The sequence below is a fragment of the Pholcus phalangioides genome, unplaced genomic scaffold (genome assembly GCF_987345545.1).
Source record: "Pholcus phalangioides strain wild (caught in Gottingen) unplaced genomic scaffold, Ppha-v1.0 ptg000039l_1, whole genome shotgun sequence".
In the NCBI taxonomy this organism is placed as follows: Eukaryota; Metazoa; Arthropoda; class Arachnida; order Araneae; family Pholcidae; genus Pholcus; species Pholcus phalangioides.
Window position 1 is genome coordinate 4,127,280 of NW_028301625.1, and position 24,435 is coordinate 4,151,714.

At 34.8% G+C, this 24,435-nt stretch overlaps 1 protein-coding gene across 1 annotated transcript in view; it reads left to right on the forward strand.

Annotated features, from left to right (window-relative positions):
- LOC149065471 (hsp70-binding protein 1) overlaps positions 1-24,187 on the forward strand; it is a 36,131-nt gene extending 11,944 nt beyond the window's left edge. The window contains exons 2-6 of the mRNA XM_089253779.1: positions 3,582-3,767; positions 9,418-9,639; positions 16,676-16,828; positions 20,778-21,030; positions 23,697-24,187. Of these exons, the coding sequence (XP_089109905.1) occupies positions 3,584-3,767; positions 9,418-9,639; positions 16,676-16,828; positions 20,778-21,028 (810 nt within the window). The 5' untranslated portion in view covers positions 3,582-3,583 and the 3' untranslated portion in view covers positions 21,029-21,030; positions 23,697-24,187. The remainder of the gene's footprint in view (positions 1-3,581; positions 3,768-9,417; positions 9,640-16,675; positions 16,829-20,777; positions 21,031-23,696) is intronic.
- The last annotated feature ends 248 nt before the right edge of the window (positions 24,188-24,435 follow it).

Here is a 24,435-nt window from a genome sequence, read left to right on the forward strand (position 1 = left end):
ATTTTTCATTTTCTTGGGGCGGGGGCCTTCATACCCTCCCTCGATTTTGCCTTTGGTGAAAATCCGGATTTGCAACCAGCGATTGCGTAGTGGTAATCGGTTAGCTGGGCTGGAAGAGATCTCGGCAATGGGATAAGTCCAGTAACAAAATTCCGGCGTTCATTCATTCAGTGGTAATCGGCTAAAGATACGATTTTCTAAGGTTTTCCAATTTTGAGTTGGCTATTCCTTTGAAAAAAGCAAATATGTATACATTAAATTTCAAATCCATGAAAAACCAATTTGGAGGATAGATTCAGGGCCGCAACTACGGTGGGGGGAGAGCAGGCAGATCTAGTTCCACCTCCACCCATGGGCTCTGGACTAGACGGGGTGCCGAATTCACCCCTTTAGAACTGCTTCTTCTACATTACACGGAGTGCCAAAATGTGTGCTTGCCCCATTTGAGAAAGTTTCTAGTTGCAGCCCTAGATAGATGGCACCACCTACTGAACATAAAACACGCTGAATGCTGGGTACACACACACAAACACATTTGAGTTTCACCACCACAAATCTGACACAGATCCCATATTCAGGTGTGAAAATATGTGGCAGTTAAATGGTGACAGATCAGAGTGGTGGAACAACAGGGAGGGAAAATAAAATCATTCTACCAGGAAATCGCTTCGCAAGGATTTATATGAAATCCTTACTCGTATGAATAGGGAATCGGAAGATAAGTGTCTGAGAGAGAGAGAGAGAAAATCTCATTTACTTAAAATTTATTCAGAAGATATTATTGAAAAAGCTAAGATTTTTTTATAGAAATGAAAAATCAATCAGAAGGGAATTTATAGACTAATTTATTAGTAAATATATAAATGTGTGCCTCTACCTTTTAATTGTAGTGGATCCTGCTTATAATGCTTTTCAAAAAACTGTCATAAAAAAACGTAAGCAGGAAAACACTTCAAACGGGAAATCTTAAGAATTACTTAAAGTTAAGACCATGAAAATCAGTTGTACTAAGTGGAAAAATATTCTTTATGGGAACATAATAAGCGGTATCAACTGTATATTTGGTTTATTTTTGTTATATGTGCTACTACATTACATATGTTAAATTCTCATTAATGGGCTTCTTTGCAAGCTTTTCTTACTAGTAGACAATGAAAATAAAGGAAACTTTTTTTGTATAGAACATGTTTTTAGAAATGAATAATTTGATTCAGAGATACCTCCTTCTCATACCCAGAACATGACCCGCTGCTTTGTCTCACCGAAGAGATATAAGCAGGTGATGAAAGACCTGGGGCATGCTGGAAAAAAAATTCATAGAAATACCAGTGAATTATGGGGAAGGGGGGGGGGGGACATACCTTTTGCAAGATAATGTTTTTCAAGAGGACCCACTTTTTCACTCAAAAAGGACCCAGATTTTTTGAATACCCTGGTAAATTAAAGTACAGTGGCACCTCTGAAGCTCTTTGTCTTAGAGATTCATAGACACTTTAGTTTCTAACTTTTTGGTAGAAATTTTCAAATTCTAACTTTCGGTTTTAAAATTTTTGAAGTACCAAAAGATATTTAGAGGTGTCGCGAGTTTGATACCCAGTTTGTCCTTGTCAAAAAGTTTCCTGACACCGGGGTACAAGAGAAATGGCGACATGACTACAGATTGCTACCAGGGAGTTCCATATTAAGGGGTTAGCACACCAACCTCTCGATGAGTATAAAAAAAGGCTGCCGTTTGGAATCTCAATAAATTGTAGGTACCAGTTCAATTAGCCCTCGTGTGCAGAAAATGACAGTGGTGCGACAAAAATGATCAAATGGAAATCATCTGTTCTGATGGGATGGAAGAAAATGAGACGACTTATTAGGGTGACAAGTTAATGAGGTTTTACTGTGTATATATAAAACTAGAAATATTTGCAATATTTGATGGGCTGAAAGGTAGCTTATGCATGCAGGGAACATCTCAGGCAGATCCCCTTCATGTCTTAATTTTTTAATTTAGGTGCTTCAGTCATTTGCTGTCATCTATTGGGAATGAAATGAATCAATAACAAAAATCCTGTTCCCAATATGTTAAGACTTAAAAAAATTAATTGATTTATTCTAACAATATTTAATTGACAACTCCAATTTGTCAGTAGTCACTACAGTATCTACAGATGACTAGATGCTGCTTTACTAGATCCTTCCATTACAGTTTTTGCTGTGGATGAAAACAGGTGTGTCTAGTGAATTCATCATAAACCAATGGAAAATAATTATATGCTGAAACACTACACTGATGTGACATGATTTTACTTCAGTGTAGTGTGTTTCTGCTTTAAGACCTATTTTTGGTTTTACACAAGCTTCACAATGTCTTATTTCATGTGAATAAATTACTCGTATCATTTAAAATAAAATTCAAAAACTATGAACAGTGCATTTTCACCATGACCATCTATTGTAGTGGCCAAAGCTTTCAAAAGGTTTGAGCACCCTCTGGTATATAACAACTAAATCCAGAAAATTCAGATTTCTTATTTGACTATACAGTGTTTTATACTAAATTATTTACACAAGTAATCGAACTGCAGAGATCCGACAAATGTCTAATCTTCAAGGAACAAGAAGTTGAATTTATTATTTATTTAAAAATAAAATTCACCATCCTTTTTTTTCTTTTTCTACAGAGAAAAAAGGTTTATTCTGTTTTCTATATATGTTCCATCATTGATACAGGTTGCGAGAGTAAAAAAAAATAGTTATGTCAAATAAAGTACATTTACATTTACACATCTATATTTTTATAAAAAATATAAAACTTGCTCTATTTTAAATTATCACAGTATTTATTAGATTGGGCTATTCTAATTAATGATTAAACTATCAAGTTTAGTTACTACTAAAGCTTTTTTATTATGATGGAAAAAAAGGTTATAAATAAAAACTTGTTCTTATGTGAATCTAGTATTTAAAATAATAGTGTTTTATACTAGCCTACTCATCTTATTGATACATTTAAAGCCCATACAATGAATCAGTGCAAACAATGTCTAAAAAAAATGTTTAAAGAAAAGATATTACTTTAATATATTTGGCTTATATATATACAACTTGCAGTGTCATATCTACACCTGTGAACTTCTCTAATTTAAGGAAAAAACCGCTAATAATGAATTAGCAAATAAAAGATTACTAGAGGTCTTAAATTGAATTTAAATTTTTGAATTAGCATTTTTCTTAGAGTAAGAAACACTTAATTACCAGTGACTATCATATTTCTTGAAGAAACACAACTTGATTCAGTATCACATAGTTCAGGCTCCTCAATTCTCTCATACAGCTAAGAGGGCCTTTCGGTATGTGCTAGGGCCTAATGATAAATAATATGATATGATAATGCAATATGATTTCATACACAATTATGTACATGATTTTTTTGTGTTTTTTTTTCATTGCAAATGATGTTAGTTTTCAGAATTTTATTCCTTCACTATTCAACAAGTTATAAACACAATACCCATGTGAATTAACACTAATTTTATTTGATTCTCAGATTCTCATGCTGAGTTTCACTGTGTATTTTTGTTTTTTCATAGCCATGGCAGTCGTGTTGGTTCCTAAGCCACTTTCAGATATTGAACGGATGGAAAAAGAGTTGAATAAATTAAAGGAAAGCCTAAAGATGATTGACAGTGGAGCATCGACTGAGGCAGTATATGATGGAATAGTTAATTCTGTTGAAGTTATATCAGACATAGTGCAGTTAGAAGGCCATGCAAAAAGTATGTTTTAGGACTTTTCAAACCTGTTGGTTTATTCTATTTCATAGTATTCTAAACTTATCAACATGCAACAAATGCTGAACAGTTTTACTGCAAATGCTATGCAAGTTTTGAAATTTTGATTCTGCTCATTAACTGGTTGTGACTTTTTTTAATATTAGATTTGATAATTTATGAAGATGTTTTTTTGCTCTATTACTGAAAAACTTTTTTGATTAAATATGGCCCATGGTAGCAGCATTTAGATGAGTGAACAATTTTGACTGTTTCCTTGGTGCTTGTTTTTGTTAGCAATAGTTGATATAGTTAGATCTCAGTATATCATTCCTGAAAACAAATAAAAATGATTTCACAAGCAGGCTGGTAATAACAGGGTTCACACATCCTTACAAACTCCTTAAAAACTCCTAACTTTTCATTTCCCTCTGGAAGGCCCCTTATAACTCCTTACTTTTTGCAGCCACGCCTGAAAAAGTCTCTTTTTTTTCTGTGAAGGGATGATCTTTCTTAGAATAGGCATTCCCTATGGTGATGAATAGCATTGCCGAGAAAAATAAGAGGAAGCTTCCCCGGAATATAAAGAAGAAGAAAAGAGAAAAAAAAACGCCCTCTCCCTTTGTAATAAGAAATGTGAAAGCAGGGGATGGGATTGGAACATCCAATGGTTGTGCATACCTGCCAACCGTTACGATTGTGTCGTATTTAGTAACGTTAATACGATTATACGCTTTTCCTTCTAAAAATACAATTTTTTACCGAATCGCTAGTTTTGACGTGTTTTCCTGCCTATGTCGCAAACTGGTCATCGTTGGAAATCGATGGTCCGTAGAACGACATCGCTCCGCTGAACCAGTAGCCGAAAATTCCCCCATGCCCAGTGGTGAGAAAGTTTTTTTACGTTTTTACTTATGCGGCAAAACGATGTCTTGAACCTCCTATATTACACAGTATACTGAGTGCAGACCTCAAAGCTTTCCTATTTTTCCTACTATTTTCCTACTTTCGCCGCAATCGTCTTTTTTTTTACTGCAATTCTCTCCTACTATTCCTATTTTATCCCTCCTTCCCATTTGCTTACAGCCAATATCTCACTACGAAAATTCGGAGAAACCGCAAAATGTCACTGCTTTCCGCAGTTTTTTTGACGTGTTTTATTCACATTACAACTTGCTACTGAAAAAGAAGAAAGGAAAAAAAATTTTAGTTCTCCACTAGAGTAAGGGACGACGACAAGCGTATCTTTTCGCCGCTGCGCCTTAAAGTGCTAAAAACTGAAGTCAAGTGGGGAAAGCGAATCTGTTTCGCAGATTGGTTACCGTAAATAAAAAGGCAAAAAAAAAAAGAACAGGCTCTATCCACACACAAGAGATTCTATGAGAGAATGGGTTTATCTCTCCTGGGATCCCGTAACGAGCTTTCATCCCTGAAGCCAGGTTTTCCTAGGAGTAGGCTTTTTGCGCCACGTGAACCCAACTGGATCATTTCGTTTCGGCAGAAATGAGTTACATAATGACATTACGCATTTGCGTTTTCCAAGCGTGGCGCATCGGCTCAGGACGGCTATATAGTATATGACCCTGGCGTCATATACTCTATCGGCTGCATGCTCCAGTTTAAAGGGAAGAGACACAACACGAAAATGAAGGGAAGATCGCTGAAACGCACGCTTAACTCCTCCAGAAGCAGTCTGCCAATCACGCCCGACGTAAAGCGCTGTCGTGAGCCGTATTGCGCTCTGTAGGAAAACAGTTTTCATATTGATGAATAGACAGCGTGTCGTGCTGGGTGATTCACGTTGCGCACAGCATAGAAAACCTGCTAGTAAAACCCGGCTTTTAAAAGTGACAGCCCGAGCCACGTCTGGTTTTACAGGAGGGGGGGGGGGGGAGAACGAGCCGATCAACCGCTATAGCTGAACCCACTTTTTTTTAACCTTCAGAAAATAACTTTCGGGTATCTTTATGTTAGGGGTCATTCAAGTATTACGTCAGCATGGATGGGGGATTTTCGATTTGCTGACTTGATGACGTGGAGGGGAGGGGGGTGGATGATTCTTACGTCATCAACCACCCTTTATAAAAAATATGAAATATTCTTAATGGCGTCTTACTCGGTGCGCGAAAAACGAGTAAAACTTTTCACTAGTTTGTGGGCACCTGAACTAACATTCTCCCTATTGAGTCCCCTACAGAGCCACTCTAGTGATCTGCAAATACTTAGCGGATCCAAATGCTCTGGAGCTGTGCCGCACGCCATATAAGTGATCAGTGATTATGCCGCAGATCACTTAAGTAATCTGGGAATGTGCCGCTGATAACTTGAGTGATGTAGAACCGCACTGGTGGCAGGACCAATGCTCTAAAACTTTGTCACATGTCACTCAAGGATCGCTTAATGTGCCACAGATCTCTTAAATGGTCTGGAATTGTGCCACGAGTCACTTAAGTGATCTGTAAATGTGTCACTTGGTTCATTGTTACAAAAATAGATTTAGGGACAGGCCACATCATAACGCCAGGGCCACATTTGGTCTGCACAGGCCGAATGTTTACCGCTGGACAAGGGTTACCAAGGGCTTAGAGAGGTAGGGTCACAATGAATTTTTTGAGCAATTTTGGGTTCTTAGCCTTCAAATAGCATTGAAATTAACAGAAATTGGTTATAATAACATATAAAGATATTGTTTCGAAATTGTAAAAAATATTTTTACAATTCTTTTAAAAAATATTTTGTGGATTAAAAAAATAAATTTTTGATCATCTGGGGGGAAGCCCCCAATTCAGATTCCACCAATAAGCGTTAGGAGAGGAAGGGGGCGCTGACAGGGGGAGGGTGAGAGTTTCGCTGACTTCTGACAAGAGGGGTGAGTCAAAAATTGCTGAAAATTTGCTGTCGTAATACTTGAACAGCCTCTTATTTTAAAGCATACATGTGCTCAACACATGGCCTAAATGTGGCCTGCCTCAAGTGGCTCTTGGCAAATTCTTACTTCAATTGAGCGGCCTGCGGCACATTCCCAGATTGTTTGAGTGAGTGATTTCCGGGGGGGGGGGGGCTTTCTTTCTTTCAAACCAAGCACAACTCAGGTCTATTACCATCTATGGGCAATTTACTATCTAGGAAGTTGTGCTGGAAGTGTGTGTGTGTGTGTGCCTAGAGCAAATATAAATAATTTTGTAAGAAAAATCTTTGTCGGCTGTGGTTTTTATTTTGAATAATTGGAGGGGGAATGAATACCACTTCTAGAATTTTTATAATTTATGTGATGCTGTTATGAATTATATTTTTGACTAATACTTGAAGGTTTTAGAACACTTTGGTGATGACAGAAAGCATGTATGTGGATTGATTATTTTATGAATTCTTATGATGCTGGGTAACAAATCAAAACTTGTAATTTTTGAATCACTTCTACATCTATATTTTTAAGAAGAGGGAAAGTTTGTTTGCAAATTAAAAATAAATTTGCATATGTGTCCCGCCCCTTTTTTGCTGTAAAACTTGTAAGGTATGAAGTTTGCCATGACTCCTTAAAAACTGCCTGAAACTCCTTAAAAAGTCCTTAAAAACTCCTTACTTTTCATTTTGAAAATTTTGTAGGAACCCTGAATAACCATCTAGCCCAATTTACTAATTATCCTGTAAGGACCTGCAACACTATAAAAAGCTGATGTTATAAGGGGCTGGTGATATTAAAATAGTAGACGTTATACTGAGGTCTGACTATAGTTTGTAAGGTCGAAGCAGTCTGTGTGAATGATATAAGCATAAATGATATGTTGAAATAAATTTGTGTAGTTTTAAACTACCCCTCAAAGACACAATAAAACAAATCCAGTTGAAAGAATCATTAATTTTCTACAGAAACTTCAGATGGAAAATTCTGAACTCAAATCATTTGTATCTAGCCAGTTCAAGGATTATTTGAAAAATTTGGAATATTTCACAATGATAATGATCTGACTGAATCAATTGTGCTATCAAAAAGTGAGATAAATACAATGAACTAGAATCACTGGATTATTTAAACTAAAAATGGGAGGTTTAAGACAGAAATGGTGAAACTAAAAACCAAAATGATAAAAATACAATATTCCAGATGCGCTAATCTAGAAATAAGCTGTGAGCTTGAAATTGAAAATAGTGAGATCTGGTTTTGCTAATCTAGAATGCCTCAATCAGGTGACATGCATTTTTCCCAACTGCACTCCCTCCCCCCTTATCGGCCTATTGTCACTGATGCAGATAGAATGTCAAGGAATGGATTTCCTGCACCATGATCCAATAGTCCAGAAATTGTGTATTTGTCATCGAACACAGGCTATGAAAAACCAAAGACAATATTTCAAACTCATTGTGGTTTTTTTGTTTCTTCTTTCCAGCTTTTTTCGACCAACCCTGATTTAAATTGGCCTTTTTTTAACAAGTTTGAAAATACCTGACCATAAATGCACAATTTAATCACCAGAAAATTAATCTTTTTTTTATTATTGAAATCTCCATTTATGTTGAATAGATTTAGCTAATAGGCTAAACTGAAACTCTTACCACCAAAACTCTTTACCTCTGTTTTAGAAGAAGTATTCAGAAAACTGGATTGGAATTAAAATAAATGGAGAATTTCTCAACCATTTGCTTTTTGCAGATGACATTGTTGTTATCATCAGTAATCCAGACGAACTAGAAGAAATGATACAAGAATTTGTGAAGGCAAGTATTCAGGTGTGCTTGAAAATGAATCTGCAAAAGACACAAGTTATGTTCAACCCCTTTGCGTTGAAGAGGACAATCTTGCTCAACAACACAGAGATAGAAGGAGTAGAAAGCTATGTATACCTGGGACAAGAAATTACCATGGACAACGAAATCATTAATGAAATAAACCGAAGGATCAGGATTGGATGGAGCACTTTTGGCAAAAACTAATTCTGAAGAGTCACATGCCATTATGCCTGAAAAGAAAAGTTTTTAACCAGTGTGTGCTACCAGCACTGACTTATGGAGCTGAAACATGGACACTTACAAGCAAGATGATACAAAGGCTACAGACAACACAAAGGAGCATGGAAAGATGTATGCTAGGCATCACAAGGAGAGACCGAAAACGAATCACTTGGATAAGGAACCACACAAAGGTGTATGATATCATGGAAAGAATTAGACGTTTGAAATGGAAATATGGGCTGGACATATTGCAAGAAGACAGGACAACAGATGGACCACAAGTAGCCTATTCTAGATTGGTACCCTGTGGTGTTAAACGTCCGAGAAGGCATCCCCATTCAAGATGGATTGGCGAGATCAGGAAAGTGGTAGGAGTCAACTGGATGGCTAAAGCATCAGACAGAGCAGAATGGAAAAATTTAGAGGAGACTTTCATCCAGCAGTGGATTGAAAATGGTGGTTGTTGATGATGAATAGGGTAAACTGAAACTATATATGTTTTAATGCATTTAAAAAGTGAGGCTTCTAAATTTAATTGTTGAATCAAGGAATTCTGTGAAATAAACGCAACATATTTCAATAGTTATTTTTTCCCCAAATTTCAGTTTTATTGTAGTTAAAGTTTAACTGTGTACTGAATGATAAATAATGTTTTATTTATTTTTTCATTATTTATAATGTATATGAATATATTTTGATATTATAGATTTCCATCAGATAGGGGGATTCGAAATTCTTCCCAAGCTTCTGTCAGCAGACAATGATAATGTTAAAGAAAGTTCAGCAGAACTGATTGCTCATATGGCTCAAAATGATAAATTTCTCCAAAATCATCTATTAGATGCTGGTATTGGAGAAAACATTATGAAGCTTCTTGAAAACGAAAATAGTGTTCAAGTTTGTGTAAAAGCACTATATGCTTTATCTTGTAAGTAAAGTTTTTTCGTACCTTGTGTAATATTGTGTATCATAGGTGAATGCATAGACGTACGCAGAATTTTCTTGGAGTTTCCGATTTTTTTTCCTCATGAGGGGGGTTTAAGTTTTTTTTTGCAAAATAACACTATAATCTTTGCTGGGGGCCCCCCCCCCCTTGCGTATGCCAATGGGTGAATGCATTTTTTTTTAAATTTGGCTGCATATGAATAATTTTATTTAATCTCTTCGGCACCAATCTGTAATTTGGCAATGAGATAAGTCTGGACGCAGGTTTCTGGTGTTGATTCAGCCAATCTGTAATATTTTAGATTTTTGACTTTAACACATTATGTAATTATTTTGTGTGATTTATAAGCAATCATATGATTGGCAGGAGGATGCAGCAAATAGGGATCATATATCTTTGCATTGTGACATTTGTTTGTATCATGGTTTCACTCAGTATCATACGTTAAAACATTTGTCAGGATTAATATTCTAATTAGTTTTCAAGTAGTGTTGTTGAAATTAATTTTAATAAATTTTTGTTTTTCGCTATTTTTTGTTTCATTCATTATAACTCTCTATCCTAGAAAGAGAGATCATTTTTCTCAGCCGACAATACATTGAGAAAAAAGACTTTCTGAATATTAATACAGAGATGAACTCTGAAAGAAAAGTCAGCTGTCTCTGCTGGCAATCAAACCATGGTTCTCTTGCAATCCACAATAATAAAGAATGCATTTCTAGATAGAGTATAGTGAAAGATTGGTATAATGATGCTCTGCAGACCAAGAAAAATATTGTAGAGAAGTTATTGTTATATCGAGAGGTAGCATTATCATCAATCACCACCACATTTATGTTGTTATTTGATCATTTTTGTTGCACCACAGTCATTTTCTGCACACGAGGGCTAATTAGACCAGGACCTACAATTTATTGCCGATTCCGAACGGCAGGCTTGTTTTTTATACTCATCAAGAGGTTGGTGTGCTAACCCCTTGATAGGGGACTCCCTGCGGTAGCAATTTTTTGCTGCGGTCAAGTCGCCATTTTTTGTTGTACCCCTGTGTCAGGAAAGTTTTCTGACAAGGATGAACCGGGTATCAAACTCGCGACACCTCTAAACATCCTTTGGTACTTTAGGCGAGCTTCTTATCGACTGGCTATTGCACCCTTTATGTTGGTATTGGCATCTCTTCTGAATTGGTGTTGTTAGTACTGCCATAAAATGCATTAAAAATGATTTATTTGCAACAAAACATTATTGATTGGTTGATTAATAAAATTCAGTTAGCTGTTCCACACTGTAAAGTGGTTTACTGCTCAGCACTTTTGTGTACTACATAGAATTCGAAACATATTGAAGGTGATTTTGAGTGAAATATAAAAAATATCATTGTAGCAGTTTCAAAATCTATAAAAAATATTGCTATAGAGGGGATTTATCACAGAAAAGAATGTCATTGTGTCGAGATTGTATTTATTGATTCAAAACAAGATTTGAAAAATATCATTGTAAAGGGATTTATCGTTACATTGAGTTCATTGTACTGAGGTTTCACTGTAATTAAATTAGGTTTTCCACACAAAAAGTTAAAAGTATTAATTCCATCATAATTTTTGATCCAAAATAAATTTGATGTTCAATTGTCACAGAAGTTTAAGCACTGTTTAACACACAAAAAAATTTGTAGTACAATACATGTGTAGTCACAGAATTAAGTGTCAGTAATGTTCCCTATCCCAGTATCCTGCCCGAGTGGCATGGTGGTAAAATGCTCATCTACCACCGTGAAGGTTGCTGTCACAGTCCCGGGTTCAAACCTGGAGTTATATATCTTATATCATAAGATATTTTCCTTAATGAACTTGAAGTCCTTCATTTCCAACCCATCTCATTAATGGCAGTAAATTGCAATATAGCAATATGGCCAGAGTTGGTGTTTGGTGAAGTAGTGCCTGTATCCCTTTGATGAATCATTTTTCCATAGACAGAAATCAATTTTGAATGATTTCTGGCATCAGAAAATATAAGCATCCTTGCTGCCAATTCAGTGGTTTTCTGGATAATTGTATAGCTTACCACTGTTGCAAACATCCTGGGTAAGAATACCTTAAAGATTCTCTATCAGGTTTAGATCTGGGCTATTAGATTCTAAACTGAGATTTTTTGTAAAATAAACTTTTTTTGTGCATGTTGAAGTATGAATGGAAGTGTTTGTTTGTCATGCTGAAATTCCCACTCAGATTCTCTTAAAATGCTCACCAAATGGTAGCAAATGTTGGTCAGGTATTTCTTCATTTTCTTTCTAGTGCTGTGTTGCCTTGAGAATTGACAGAAAGGTCTTATCATTAAGGCAATGTCCTCTCTAGACATCCATGGTTTGTCACTTCTTGCTAGTTTGAGAGCCCTTAACTGTTTCTAACCAGAAAACATGAGTGGTGGTAACAGAGTGCCAACTGTAATAAGATGCATTGCATACCCATTAAGTCTTTATTCTGCCAATCCAGGACAGTGTATAGTTAATGCCATGTGGTTGGTAAGAAATAGAAATTTTTGAATTCCCTAGAATTTCTGATAATTCTTGGCAGGTTGGAAAAAAAAATTGTGAAGTCTAGGACTCACAAAATTTCCTTTGCCCTCATCATGTGTTGAAGATGGCCAGGACTAGCTTATCTGAATATAACAGTTATATAGTAAAGTTAATCACATAAGGAGAACAAAGAAAAAGGCAAATACACATGGAAAATTGATATTCCTTATGCATTTTGACACACTGTGTGCCATGTTCAGAGGATAAATATAAATACCATCATGCTAACCAGGAATCCCATATGGGTTGGTTACCAAATATAAACTCTTGGTTGCTCAGCGGAAAAAAATATGTCTGTATAAGTCAAATGTCGCGGTCAGAATGAAGCTGAGAGCCTGCTTATAAGTCTAATGCATATTCGGATTGGTTGCTTGCAAAATAAAACTATTAAATTGGTCTATTTGAATTTTCTTAAAAATTCTTGCTCATAATGAATCTAAGCCATGGCGCGATTAGTTGTGTTGATTTATTATTGTTTACTAACATTTTTTTGAAGACACAAATATATGTGTTTTGGTAGGTGTCTAAATCAGCCATTGACTTTCCTTTACAAAAACTTTTTGGTTCATGAAATTTGAATCTGTAGCCCCTCTTGCCAGCAGTGAGAGGCAATGGTAGATTTTTCACATCACATTCTTAAAGGCACAAGGAACTATTTTAAAAAGCATTATAGGAAGGCCACTCAAATTTTAGTGTAGCTATACCCCATCAGAGATGCCATTGACGCGTTATAACGTGTCAAATACCCGGAATTTCGGGAAAGAATTTCTTTCCTAGTTCTAAGAAGAAAAAAGTAGAGAGGAAAACCTCCCCAACTTTTCCCTTTCTTTTTTTACCATGTATCACGATCGTGCGACCTTGAAAAACTGGTTTTACTACTTTATACACTGTACTGTATTGATATACACGCAGATTGTTGAAGAATAAAAGCTGGGTTTTCCTAGGAACAGGTTTCCTCTGCTGCGCGCAATGTTGGGGGCAGAGCGTGCCGACTGAGCTGAAGAAAGAAAAACAACGATCGGAAGTTCATTTTGAACTATAACTTTTATTCTATAAAAGTTGCAAAAAAAATCATTTACATTCATCAGAAAATACGGCCGGGAATAAAAAGGGAGAGACAAATCGAATCCCGACATACATACATGTAAAAAAAACAGACATATAACATATAGAGAAAAAACCTGTCTATATATCTGTGCTCCCGAAGGTGAGAACACGCCGCAAATGATTTGCATATAGCGTCGGAACAACCGGTTCCCGCATGTGCATGGAGAAAAAGAAAAAAAAACCAATCCAACAGATTCACCCAGCGCGACACGTCGTCCACTCACCAATAAGAAAAGCAGCATGACTGTTTTCCTACGGAGCGCAATACGTCTCACGACAGCGCTTTACGTCGGGCGTGGTTCGCCGACTGCTTTTGGAGAAGTCAAATGTGTCATGCGCCACGCGTTTTGTCAATGTTCTCTTCACTCTTGTGTGTTGTCTTTCCTTCCCTTCAAACCGGAGCATGCAGACGACAGAGTAGCTGATGCGAAGGCCATGTACTATAATTTAGCTGCCCTGATCTGATACGCCACGCTAGGAAAACACAAACGTGTAGTGTAATTATGTAACACGTTTCTGCCGGCGCGAAATGGTCTAATTCGGTTCACGCTGCGCAAAAAACTTATTCCTAGGAAAACCCAGCTTAAGATGAGGGATATCTAGTTGCTTCCCTGAATGAAGGGCCATGTAATAGAAGTTTCAAATTTCGGATTTTTATTACCCTGCAGATTTTCTCCCTTCTGGTTATATACGGGAAATGACGGTACTTTGGCGACTATCAGCTGGCATTCATAGACCGCGTCTCTACGGCGTAAATTCGTCTTGTTCCTACAATATTGCGAATGCGCTGCTTTTCTTTTTTTTAAATCGTAAATGATTGGAATGCCCGTTCAAATTGTAAAATCTTCCCTATATCGTGAAAAAAAAAAACCGAATCTAAAAACTCGACCTTGAATATTCAGTTTTGTCATCTAGCTGCTATGCGGTAGTCACCAATTTGCATCGCAAAAATCACGGGTGTCTGCGCAGAATCGGCTTTTGGAGGGGCACCAGAATCAAATTCTTCACAGACAGTATAAAATAAATTATTTTATTCCAATATTTTAATTCTCTACAAAAATATTTTAAATTTTTGATCTGGGGGGAGGGGGGAAGGAAGAGGCCCCTTATAACCTCCCCCAAATTTTGCTTTTGGTGAAAATCCGTGTTTGGAACTTGCAATTGCGCAATGGTAATCGGCTAAAAATGAGATTTTCTAAAGATTTCAAATTTTGAGTTGGCTATTCCTTTGAAAAAAAACTTCTGGTTGCCACGGCGATCACACAGACCTACAATACAAATATGCATACATTGAACTTCAAATGTACGCATTACCAGTTTGGAGAATAGATGCAGGGCTGCAACTGGGAGGGGCAGGCAGGCCTAGTGTCCTGCACTCTGAACTATAGGGGGCACCAAATTCATCCTTTATAACTGCTTCTTCTACATTACATGGGTGTGCCAAAATGTGTACTTGCCCTGTTTGTGAAAGTATCTAGTTGCGGCGCTAGATAGATGGCACCACCTACTGAACACAAATCTACTGACTACCTACTGTCAAATGCTGGGCACACACACATAAGCACACTGTTAAGTTTCTCCAACACAAATCTGACATAGCTTCCATATTCAGGTGTTAAAATATGTGACAGTTAAATGGCGACAGATCAGAATGGTGGACTATCAGGGAAAGAAAATAAAATCATTTTACCAGCAAAAATAAAGTATGAATAGGGAATCAGAAGATAAGTAACTGAAAGAGAATCTAATTTGCTTTAAATTTGATCAGAAGATATTGAAAATGCTAAGATATTTTTAACGAAATGTAAAATCAATCAGAAGGGAATTTATATATTGATTAATAGTAAATATATAAATTTGTTCCTTCAACTGTTAATTAAAGTGGATTCTTCTGATAACATTTTTCAAAAACCGTCATAAAAAACATTATAAATAGGTTTAAACGGGAAATCTCGATGAGAACTACTTATTGTTAGGACCACGAAAATAAGTTCATACATTCTAAATGGGAGAAACGTTATAAGCGGGATCAACTGTATATTTGTTTTAGATTTATTACATGTGCGGAATTCCATACATTAAATTCTCAGTGCTAATGAGCTTCTTTTTGCAAGTTTTTCTTACTAGTAGACAATGAAAGTAAATGAACCTTTAGATAGAATATGTTTTTAGAAATGAACTTTTTACTTGATTCACAGATACCTTCTTCTCTTACCCGGAACATGACCCACTGCTCAGTCTCAACAAAGAAATATAAGCAGGTGATCAAAAACCTGGGGCATACTGGAAGAAAATAGAAAATTCATAGAGATACCAGTGAATTATGGGGGGGGGGGGCAGGAATAATTTTTTTCCAAGATAATTTTTTTTTTTTAGAGAGAGACCCACTTTCACTCAAAAAGGACCCAGATTTTTCAAATAACCTGGGTCCCGGGACCCAAGTAAATTAGAGTCCAGTGGCATCTCTGCCCCATGATCCAATAATCTCACTGAAGATCAAACCGATTCTCAAAAAGCTTTAACCTAACAACCAGATGTACTAACAAAAACTTAAGTTTCAAGCTCTCTAAAGATGCTAAGATGCTATATTCCAGACATGTTTTTTCCCCTGCAATTTAATGTAATTCAGTTTCCTTGCATGTCTTGCCACATTTAACCAAAGACTATTTTTTACTTGATACAAAGGCATGTTTTGAGTTGACACCATCCTCTCTATCAGTCTGTGTGGCCAAATGTGTTATTTTTGGTTTTTCATTAAAAATGCTCTCTTCAACAAGAACTTGATTTGTACTACACTTTGATGCATTAAGAATATTAGCTGTTTCTTGAACAGTCTAAACTTGAAGATCCTAGAAATCTCCTTGCCTATGAACTGTGATGACTTCAGAATTTTGATTTAATACCAAAAACTTTTCCTCTGCTTTTATTACTCTGAAAATATATCATTTCAGCCTGCTCAATACATGTTTTTTAAAATTTTCATGAAGTGCTCAAACTTTTAAGACAATAATTTCCTATATAAATTTTTTTTAATATCATTTTAACTAATTATCAGTGTTGTTATTCAGTAAAATATATTTATTTTATTCAATTTGAATTTTTCTTCAATTCTTCTGAATAATAACACTTCTGAATAATATTTAGTTTGTATTTTTGACTTCATCAGCATTTTTATCTTTTGTTAATACTTTTCAGACAGGCTGTATACAGTTTTACTATAGAAATTGTTACATTAATACAAATTACTGTTGTACCTTTTGTATAAATATAAACTACCAAATAAATAAAAAAATAAGATTAAACAGTATGCATTAATGTGTATTTTTTCAATTCAAAAAGGTATATGTCGCGACAATGAAAATGTTGTCAAAAGTTTACAACGTCTGAAGGCCATTCCAGTTTTGATGAAGATGATTCAGAATCAGGATGAGAAGCTAAAGACTAAATCTGCATTTTTTATTTCTTCCGTTGTGAAGGAGAAAAAAATTTGTGGTAAGAATATGGAGAACTGTACCAATCTGGGCTTTTACCTGTATTTATCATTTACTTGTTTTCAAGTTAAATAATTCCTTTTCCTGCTAAGTTATTTTGAATAAAAGTTGTAAAATTATGCTAAAAAAAGCTACCCATGCTTTCTGTAAAAGACCATAAAAGAGTTCTACATTGAGATCATCCCACTCTTTAAAACTTGAGACTTTTGCACTTTGAGAGACATGTAAAGAATTGCCCCCATCACATTAAAATACTAAGCTGAAGCAGAGTTGCCCGTGGGAACCAATAGAATGCATTGAGTGTGAAAATTGAGGTCGCAATGCAATGGAAGAACACAAAGTTTTGCTGCAAAATGTGGAAAACTGTGATGGAGACCCATGAAATGTTGATAAAAGTGTACGGAACAGAAGCAATGAGTAAAAAATGTGTTTATGACTGGTTCAAATGCTTTGGCGATGGAAAAAAGACTTGATGAGCTGCTTTCGAGTCAACCATTAACGAGTGCAACAGTTGATCAGCAACTGATTTTAATAATGATAGCAGAGATGAATTGAAGGTTCTCAAGGCTCCTGAGACTTCTTTTTGGTCCCCTGGCTCAAAGGAGTCGTGAAAGGCCTTCACTTTGTAGACATACCAGACATCCAAGCAAGAGTGACATTGTTGCTTCAGGCAATTTCAAAGAAAGCTTTTGCTGAAAGTTTTCAGTAGCTTTACAACCATTGTCAAAAATGTATTGTAGCTAAGAGATTACTATTGCTAAGCTATGGAGATTAATTTGAAGGCCAATAAAGGTATTTTGTTTGCGTCTTCTATTTCCTTTATTTTCCAAGACCATTCACTGAACTTTTTGACCGCGCCTTGTACTATTACAGTAGATCTAATAAATTTTGATTTACAACCCATTTAGTGGAAGAAAGGGAGTTACTATTGAAACATATTGAAAATGTAAAAATTATATTTGAAATACTTCATTTTTGGTAATTTATATGATTTTATTGTTGTCATCTGAACTTGAGGCAGTGTAACTACTTTACTTGCTCATATAACTTACACAATAAAATATTAAAAAATATTGGATGTATTATATTTGCATCTTTGGGAAAATTGAATTTACTTGCAATTTCACAAATTTCCTATTCATATTTTTCACTGTATTCAATGGTATAAATTTTCATTTAGCTCTGACTACAACTGGCCATGTTGAAAAAACATGATTTTATAAAATATATAACTACACCTAAAACACTATTTCAGTTAACATGTTTATTCTTTTCATTCTCACCCTGCTCTGGCCCTAGAATTTCTGGTCTTTGTTAAGTGATTTCAAGTAGGTCCCTTTTTTTTCTTGTCAGACTTCCTTCTGATGAGCCATTACTAGGGATACATAAATTTTGCAAAAAAAAAGTTTTGAAATCGGAAATTTTGCATTTATTCGCAAAAAAACTTCAAATCAAAAATTTTACGTTTGTTCACTAAAAACGACACAATTTTTTTAAAGTATAATCACAGCTGTTATTTAATTATTATATGTTTTTAATCTAAATTAATCTGCCCTTGAAAAGTTGAGAAGTACCAACATTTTTTATGTACATTTGAAGTCTACCACTACTTAATCATACATGCAACTCGTGAATTTTCCTCAGGGCATTGGCATATGCCTAAAGGGGGGCTCTAACCCCCCAAAGCTGAGATTCTAGTGTTATTTTGCAGGAAAAAACTTAACCCCCCTTCAGAAGGAAAAACTTTTAACCCAAAATTTGTACGCCTATGCCTCAAAAAAATTTCTAATGAATTGGCACATGCAAGAGCATGGTGTGTATATGTGTGTCCCTAACATGTTTATGCTGCGAAAGTTATATGCATGTTTCTTGTTATGCTGGTGTTTTTTTCCAGCATGGCCCTGGTCTTTGACCACTTGCTTATATCGCTTTATTGAGACAGATTGGAAGGCTATGTTCTGTTCAGGAGGAGGTGGTTATACTCATGGTATTTGAAGTCTGCATGACATATCCAAATGTCTGTTGGTTTACCATTATAAATACCTGTCTGTTAGAATGATGCTTTCCCCATCCCGTGTCAAGTCTTTTTTTTTTAAATATTTTCCAAAAAGGCTTCTATTAATAAATTTGGGTACAAAGTAGTAGTACAAAGATCATGTAGGCATTGCAGCTTCACATGGCCAAAATATCTATGTTTGTAGACATCATTCGTTTCATTGGATATCATGTGTAGAATCAGTTTACTGGAATAATTACTTGCCTATGTCTTTAATCTGCCATTATTATGTCTAGCATAATATTGCTCTCTTCAATTAAACACTTTTATTTGTCAAATTTTTCTGTCTTTTTTTCAAAAATGGCCTTGAAATTGGTGCTCAAAAGATTTCAAAACTATTAACTTACTCCACAAAATTTGCGTGAATAGGTAGTTTGAGTGTTCCAAATTATAAATTAGTTCCATAATTTTCTCAGGCCAGTGTGTATCCGGCCTTACAGAGCTTAGACATAAAAAGTCAACGAATACATATACAAGTTAAAAACTTTATTTTCAAAACTGAAGGAATATTACATGAACCAGGCACATATTTTGTAAAACAATCTCATGCAAATAATACTGGCTTTTAAGCACATATGTAATAGGGCGTAAGGCTCAAGTACTTGAGAAAAATTGTTGCAAATTTTCACTTTTAAAACTGCAAATTATCGATATTTAATTCCAGCTTCATACTTTTCAAAAAGAATTAACCATTCACAAAAATTGAAACCTATCTTTGCATCCACAGATTGTTTCAAATTTAGTTTCTTTCCTCGAAAAATAACCGACTGGAACAACCTCCCCTCAAACATTGATTGTACAACAGTTTCCGATTTCCTTTGTAACATCAATAATCGTCTCTGTCAAACTTCACCACCGCATTCCCTTGTATAGGCCTCACCCAAGCAATATTGAATAAATAAATAAATTTCATGGAAAAATAGTAAAAAATCAAATTTTGTCATTTTATCCATCAAAATTCACAAATTTCACATTTATATATTTGGCATTTATCACATCTATTTTGTAAATGCAACATTTACATATTCCTGGTCATTACCTATTTCCACATCTTTTTTTATCACTCATTTTAGAGATTGTAATCTTTTATTCCCATTTAGAAATCACTGAGACAAAACCCATCAATATAAGGAATCGAAATGTTCAAACAAAGATTTTCTTCTGTTTGTACAGGAGCTCTAATCTGATGGAATGAATCAAGAAAATAGTATATGCAACTGTATCTTGGGACCATTAAACAGAGGCCTGAAATTCATTCTTTATATAGGGTTTTTTTTTAGGGAAATGCTTGTTTTTAGCAGCATGACAGGGATGACTAGTAATGGGGGGGGGGGGGGGCTTCACTATAAGCCCCATTTTTGTGTATTGACACCAAACTTGAGAACTTGAGATCACTCATGATTCAAAACAAAAACTTCATGTCAAACTCACCTTGAAATAATATTCTATTTCTGCATATAATTTGTGGCATCGTATAATCTACACACGTAAATTTTATTACTTTGGGAAAAATACTGTGAATCACTCACACACATGTTAATTTTTGGTTGCCGTTTCTATCCGCAGTAATGAAATGTTAAAAAATGGAAATGGTTGTTGGTCATGATTTTGTAGAAATATATCACTCTTCTATTTGTATCTATATACCATCTGTTACCTTTAGAAAAATTATTTTAAGTGAATCATTTTTAAAACTATTCATTTTTATTTAAAACCTCTGAGAAAAAAACTGCAGAAAGCATGCAGTAGTCTATGATCAGCAATTAGAAATTCAGATGTTTTTTAAACAGATAATAAATGTATTATACATTATACAGGAAATTTAGTTAAGGTGTATATATATATATATATTTATTTATTTATTTACTTACATATTTATTCTCATTTGTTTTAGAAGTTTTATTTAGAGCTGGTTTTGGAAAAATATTAGTTAGGCTTTTGAGTGAAGAGGAAGGCACTAGTCATGAGTATATGCTTAGCATCTTGGTAACAATGGCAGAAAACAATAAAAAGGTTAAAGAATTGTACTTGTCTGATCCTGGTTTGCAGTCCATGTTGAAGGAGAAATTGTCATTTTATGAAGGCAAAGAAGAATACATAGAGTCATATGAATATGTGTCTACTTTGCTGAAGTTCTGTCAATAAAAGTAGGTATTTGTTTTCTGTTTCTGTTATTTTGTATACATGATTTATATGCAAAATCAGATTTTCTTAGTTAAGTTTTAACAGTATTATAATTACTGCAACTTCATGGATTAGCCCAGGTTGATAAGATACTCGCCATTCTGCTCCAAAGGATGCTCAAAGGTGTTGCGAGTTTGATACCCAAATAGTCCTTGGGGGAATCTTTCCTGGAACTGATATAGAACAGAAACTACAAAATATGGCTTCAAAACACATTGGCTGTTGCAGGAAGTATTCCTCAGAGAGATTAGCGTACCAACAACTCGGTTAGATGTATGAAAAGAAAATTTTCAAATGCTGCCATTCAGAATAAGAATTTACAATAAACTGTTTGTTCTGGTCTGTCTTCATGAGCAGAAAATAGATATGGGTGTCTAAAATTATCAGTGGTGTGGGGATTTCATACATATGTAAGATAACCAAGAATGTTTTTGTTTTTGCATATTCAATATTCAAAATTAAAAAGTATTCAGAAAATATCACATACTATTCAAAATAATCTCCATTGGCATCCGGCATCTTCTGCCAATTTGCCTCAAGTTGTTTAATACTCCAGCATTAAAAATTGTTTTTTGATTTCCAAGAGAATGGGAGATGGAAAATACCAGATTGCTCAACTTGAGTACTTACCCTACTTGTTCTACAGGTGAAGCTTGACTTTCATCAGAAGCCTGGAAGTGTTCAGCAAGTGCTCATTACATTTGGCTGCTGTCTTCCTTCATGGCAGATTGCCCTGGCATTTCTTTGGTGCATGATTTTTATCATGAAAGGACAGCTCTCCAAATGTCTGGAACAATTGCCTAGCAGCATATTTATTCACAGAATTATCTACAAAAGCTTCACATATTAGATTTAATTAGGTTGTGAACAAGCAAGTTCATCTGAAAGTCATGAAGCAGACAACACTAAATGAGCTGTTTCAATGACTCCATTTTTCTTCACCACTGCTTGAGCTATAGCTGCTGTGAGTGTGCAGCTGCCCTTTATTGGTAAATGTCAATGTACCTCCACTCCCATTGCAGAGCATGACCTTATAGGTTCTTGATTTTTGTTGCCAAATGCTTGTATGTAAAGGGATCAAACTTCACATGTCCCTTACATAATTATATCCTCCTTGGGCTAATTTTATGGATTATATAATATTTTTTTGTGTATGGTATCTGACAGCTTTAGAGAACTTTATAAGAGTTATGCTTTTGAAAGATTTTTTTGTGTGATCATAATTTTTATTTTAAATTTCAACTTCAAAGATTTTAGAGAGGTGTTTTATTGATCTGTGTGAATTTGAGCATCTGGCACTTCAGACAATATTCTTGTGATTTGTTGAATAGATAAATTTCATGTCGAAAATTTGCTGATAGGTGCTATGTAAGTCACACTACAAATATTTAGTAATATCCTGTCATTTTTTTAAATAGATGTGGCTTATCTTTTTCAAAAATTACAAAAAGAGTTGTGTAACTGTTGAACAAACTACTGTTTGTCAGTATATAAGACATTTCTTTGATTTGTAAGTAGGTCAAGAAACTGGGTGTACCTTATATGCAAGTTTAAAGTGTTATTTAGTGTAAAAGAAGTGTCTTATACTTTGATGTGTTATATGCTAGCAAATATGATAATAAAATTTATACAATAAAATTACAGATTAACCCCTACACAGCAACAATCCCAAAATATCTTGTCAAACTTGCTCATCTTTATTTCAGTCACCCAAAAATATCTCGGGTTCTTAACATGCTTTTATTTCCAATGTGGCAGTTATAAAATGCGGATCAAAAAATTTTAAAAACTGCTCAAAGGATTAAGAAGAACTTGGTTTACAAGTGCTTTGCAAGATGAGCAGAAATGTTTAACAAATTTTGACATTCACAAATTTGACTTTTTTTTCCAGTGTTGCCAGTTTGTCTTCAGATGTTCAAAAACTACCAGTGCATTGTTGTAATTAGGTTTGATTGTAGAGAAGCATCCACTTGTGTTTGTAAATTTGACCTTCACCAAACATAAGTGTAGTAGTTATTATACAAAGTGATTATTTATATATAATTCCCCTTGCCATATTTTACTGCGAACCGTTGATGCTAGAGGCATACTTCCAGTTAGAAAAAGTACCCAAATAATGTGTAAAACGCGGATATGTCATTCATGTTGCAAGGGATTGTGTCCTCAAAAAATTAATTTTTCGAGGGTGACTGTATAAAAAACTTAATTTTTTTATTGTGATAACTATACAACAATACCTTGCAACATGAATGACATATCTGAGTTCTACACATTATTTGGATACCTTTTCTAATTGGATGCATCTAGGATCAACGGTTTGCGAGTAAAGTGCAAGGGAGAATTACGTAATGGCCTTGTGTATATTTATAAACTTTGTTAAAAATATTGGTTAAAAGATTAGTATTCATTCCAAATATTTGAAATCTAGTTTGATCAGGGCCCTAGCCATTACATATGTACAAAGCCTCCTAGATGAGGCCTAATTGATGAGAGGCTTTGCATACTTTGTGTAAATTTAAGTGTGATTAAATATTGATTAATTGGTCCAGCCTTAATAATTTGCGATTCTATTTCAAAAATATATTAAAAAAACTAATGAAGTTTATTATACTTCTACTTTTTGTTTCAGATAAATACAGATACATCCAGTCTACATCTTTCTTTTCATCAAACTTTCTACAATGAAAGTTTTTTTTTCTTCATTAGACTTTCAATGAAGAATATTTTTTTTGTGAATGTGTCTGTTTCGCGTCATGAGTGTTCATTATATGTATAAAATTTCAGCATTGTCATTGTAATAAATATTTCTTATATATATGAGAAAACTTTTCTGAACTTTTTATTTCATAATTCATGAAAATATCATTTCATGTCTGAATTGCGTAAGATATGTATTCATTTTTAGAGTAAAAAACTTGTATTTTTTCAATTTACATTAATTATTTCTTACTTGATGATGAACTATTTCTTAAAGCATTGTGCAGTATTTAATAAACAATAAAAATGTCTGCAAGGTTGATGCAGTTGAGCCTAGAAGAAAGGGGGGTCACACAGGGCCTAGAAAAATATTTGTTATAACTAATATGTGTGTGTTCAATAAATTTATTCTGCATGTGTTTATTTCTGTATGTCTTGAAGGAGGGTTTCTTTGCCTATTGTCCACAGACCAGAGAACGTGGGGCCGATTTGAAAATTTAATTCCAATTTAATAAGAATTCAATCTAATTTTCTTATGCAGCAAACATCCATATAAACAACCCACAAGTGTGTGTGCAGGGAGGGAACTTTGCATCAACATAAAATATTCATGAATTACTGAGGGACTCTGCAATCTCACAAAATTTCTTGGGGGATGGGACTAGGGTGGC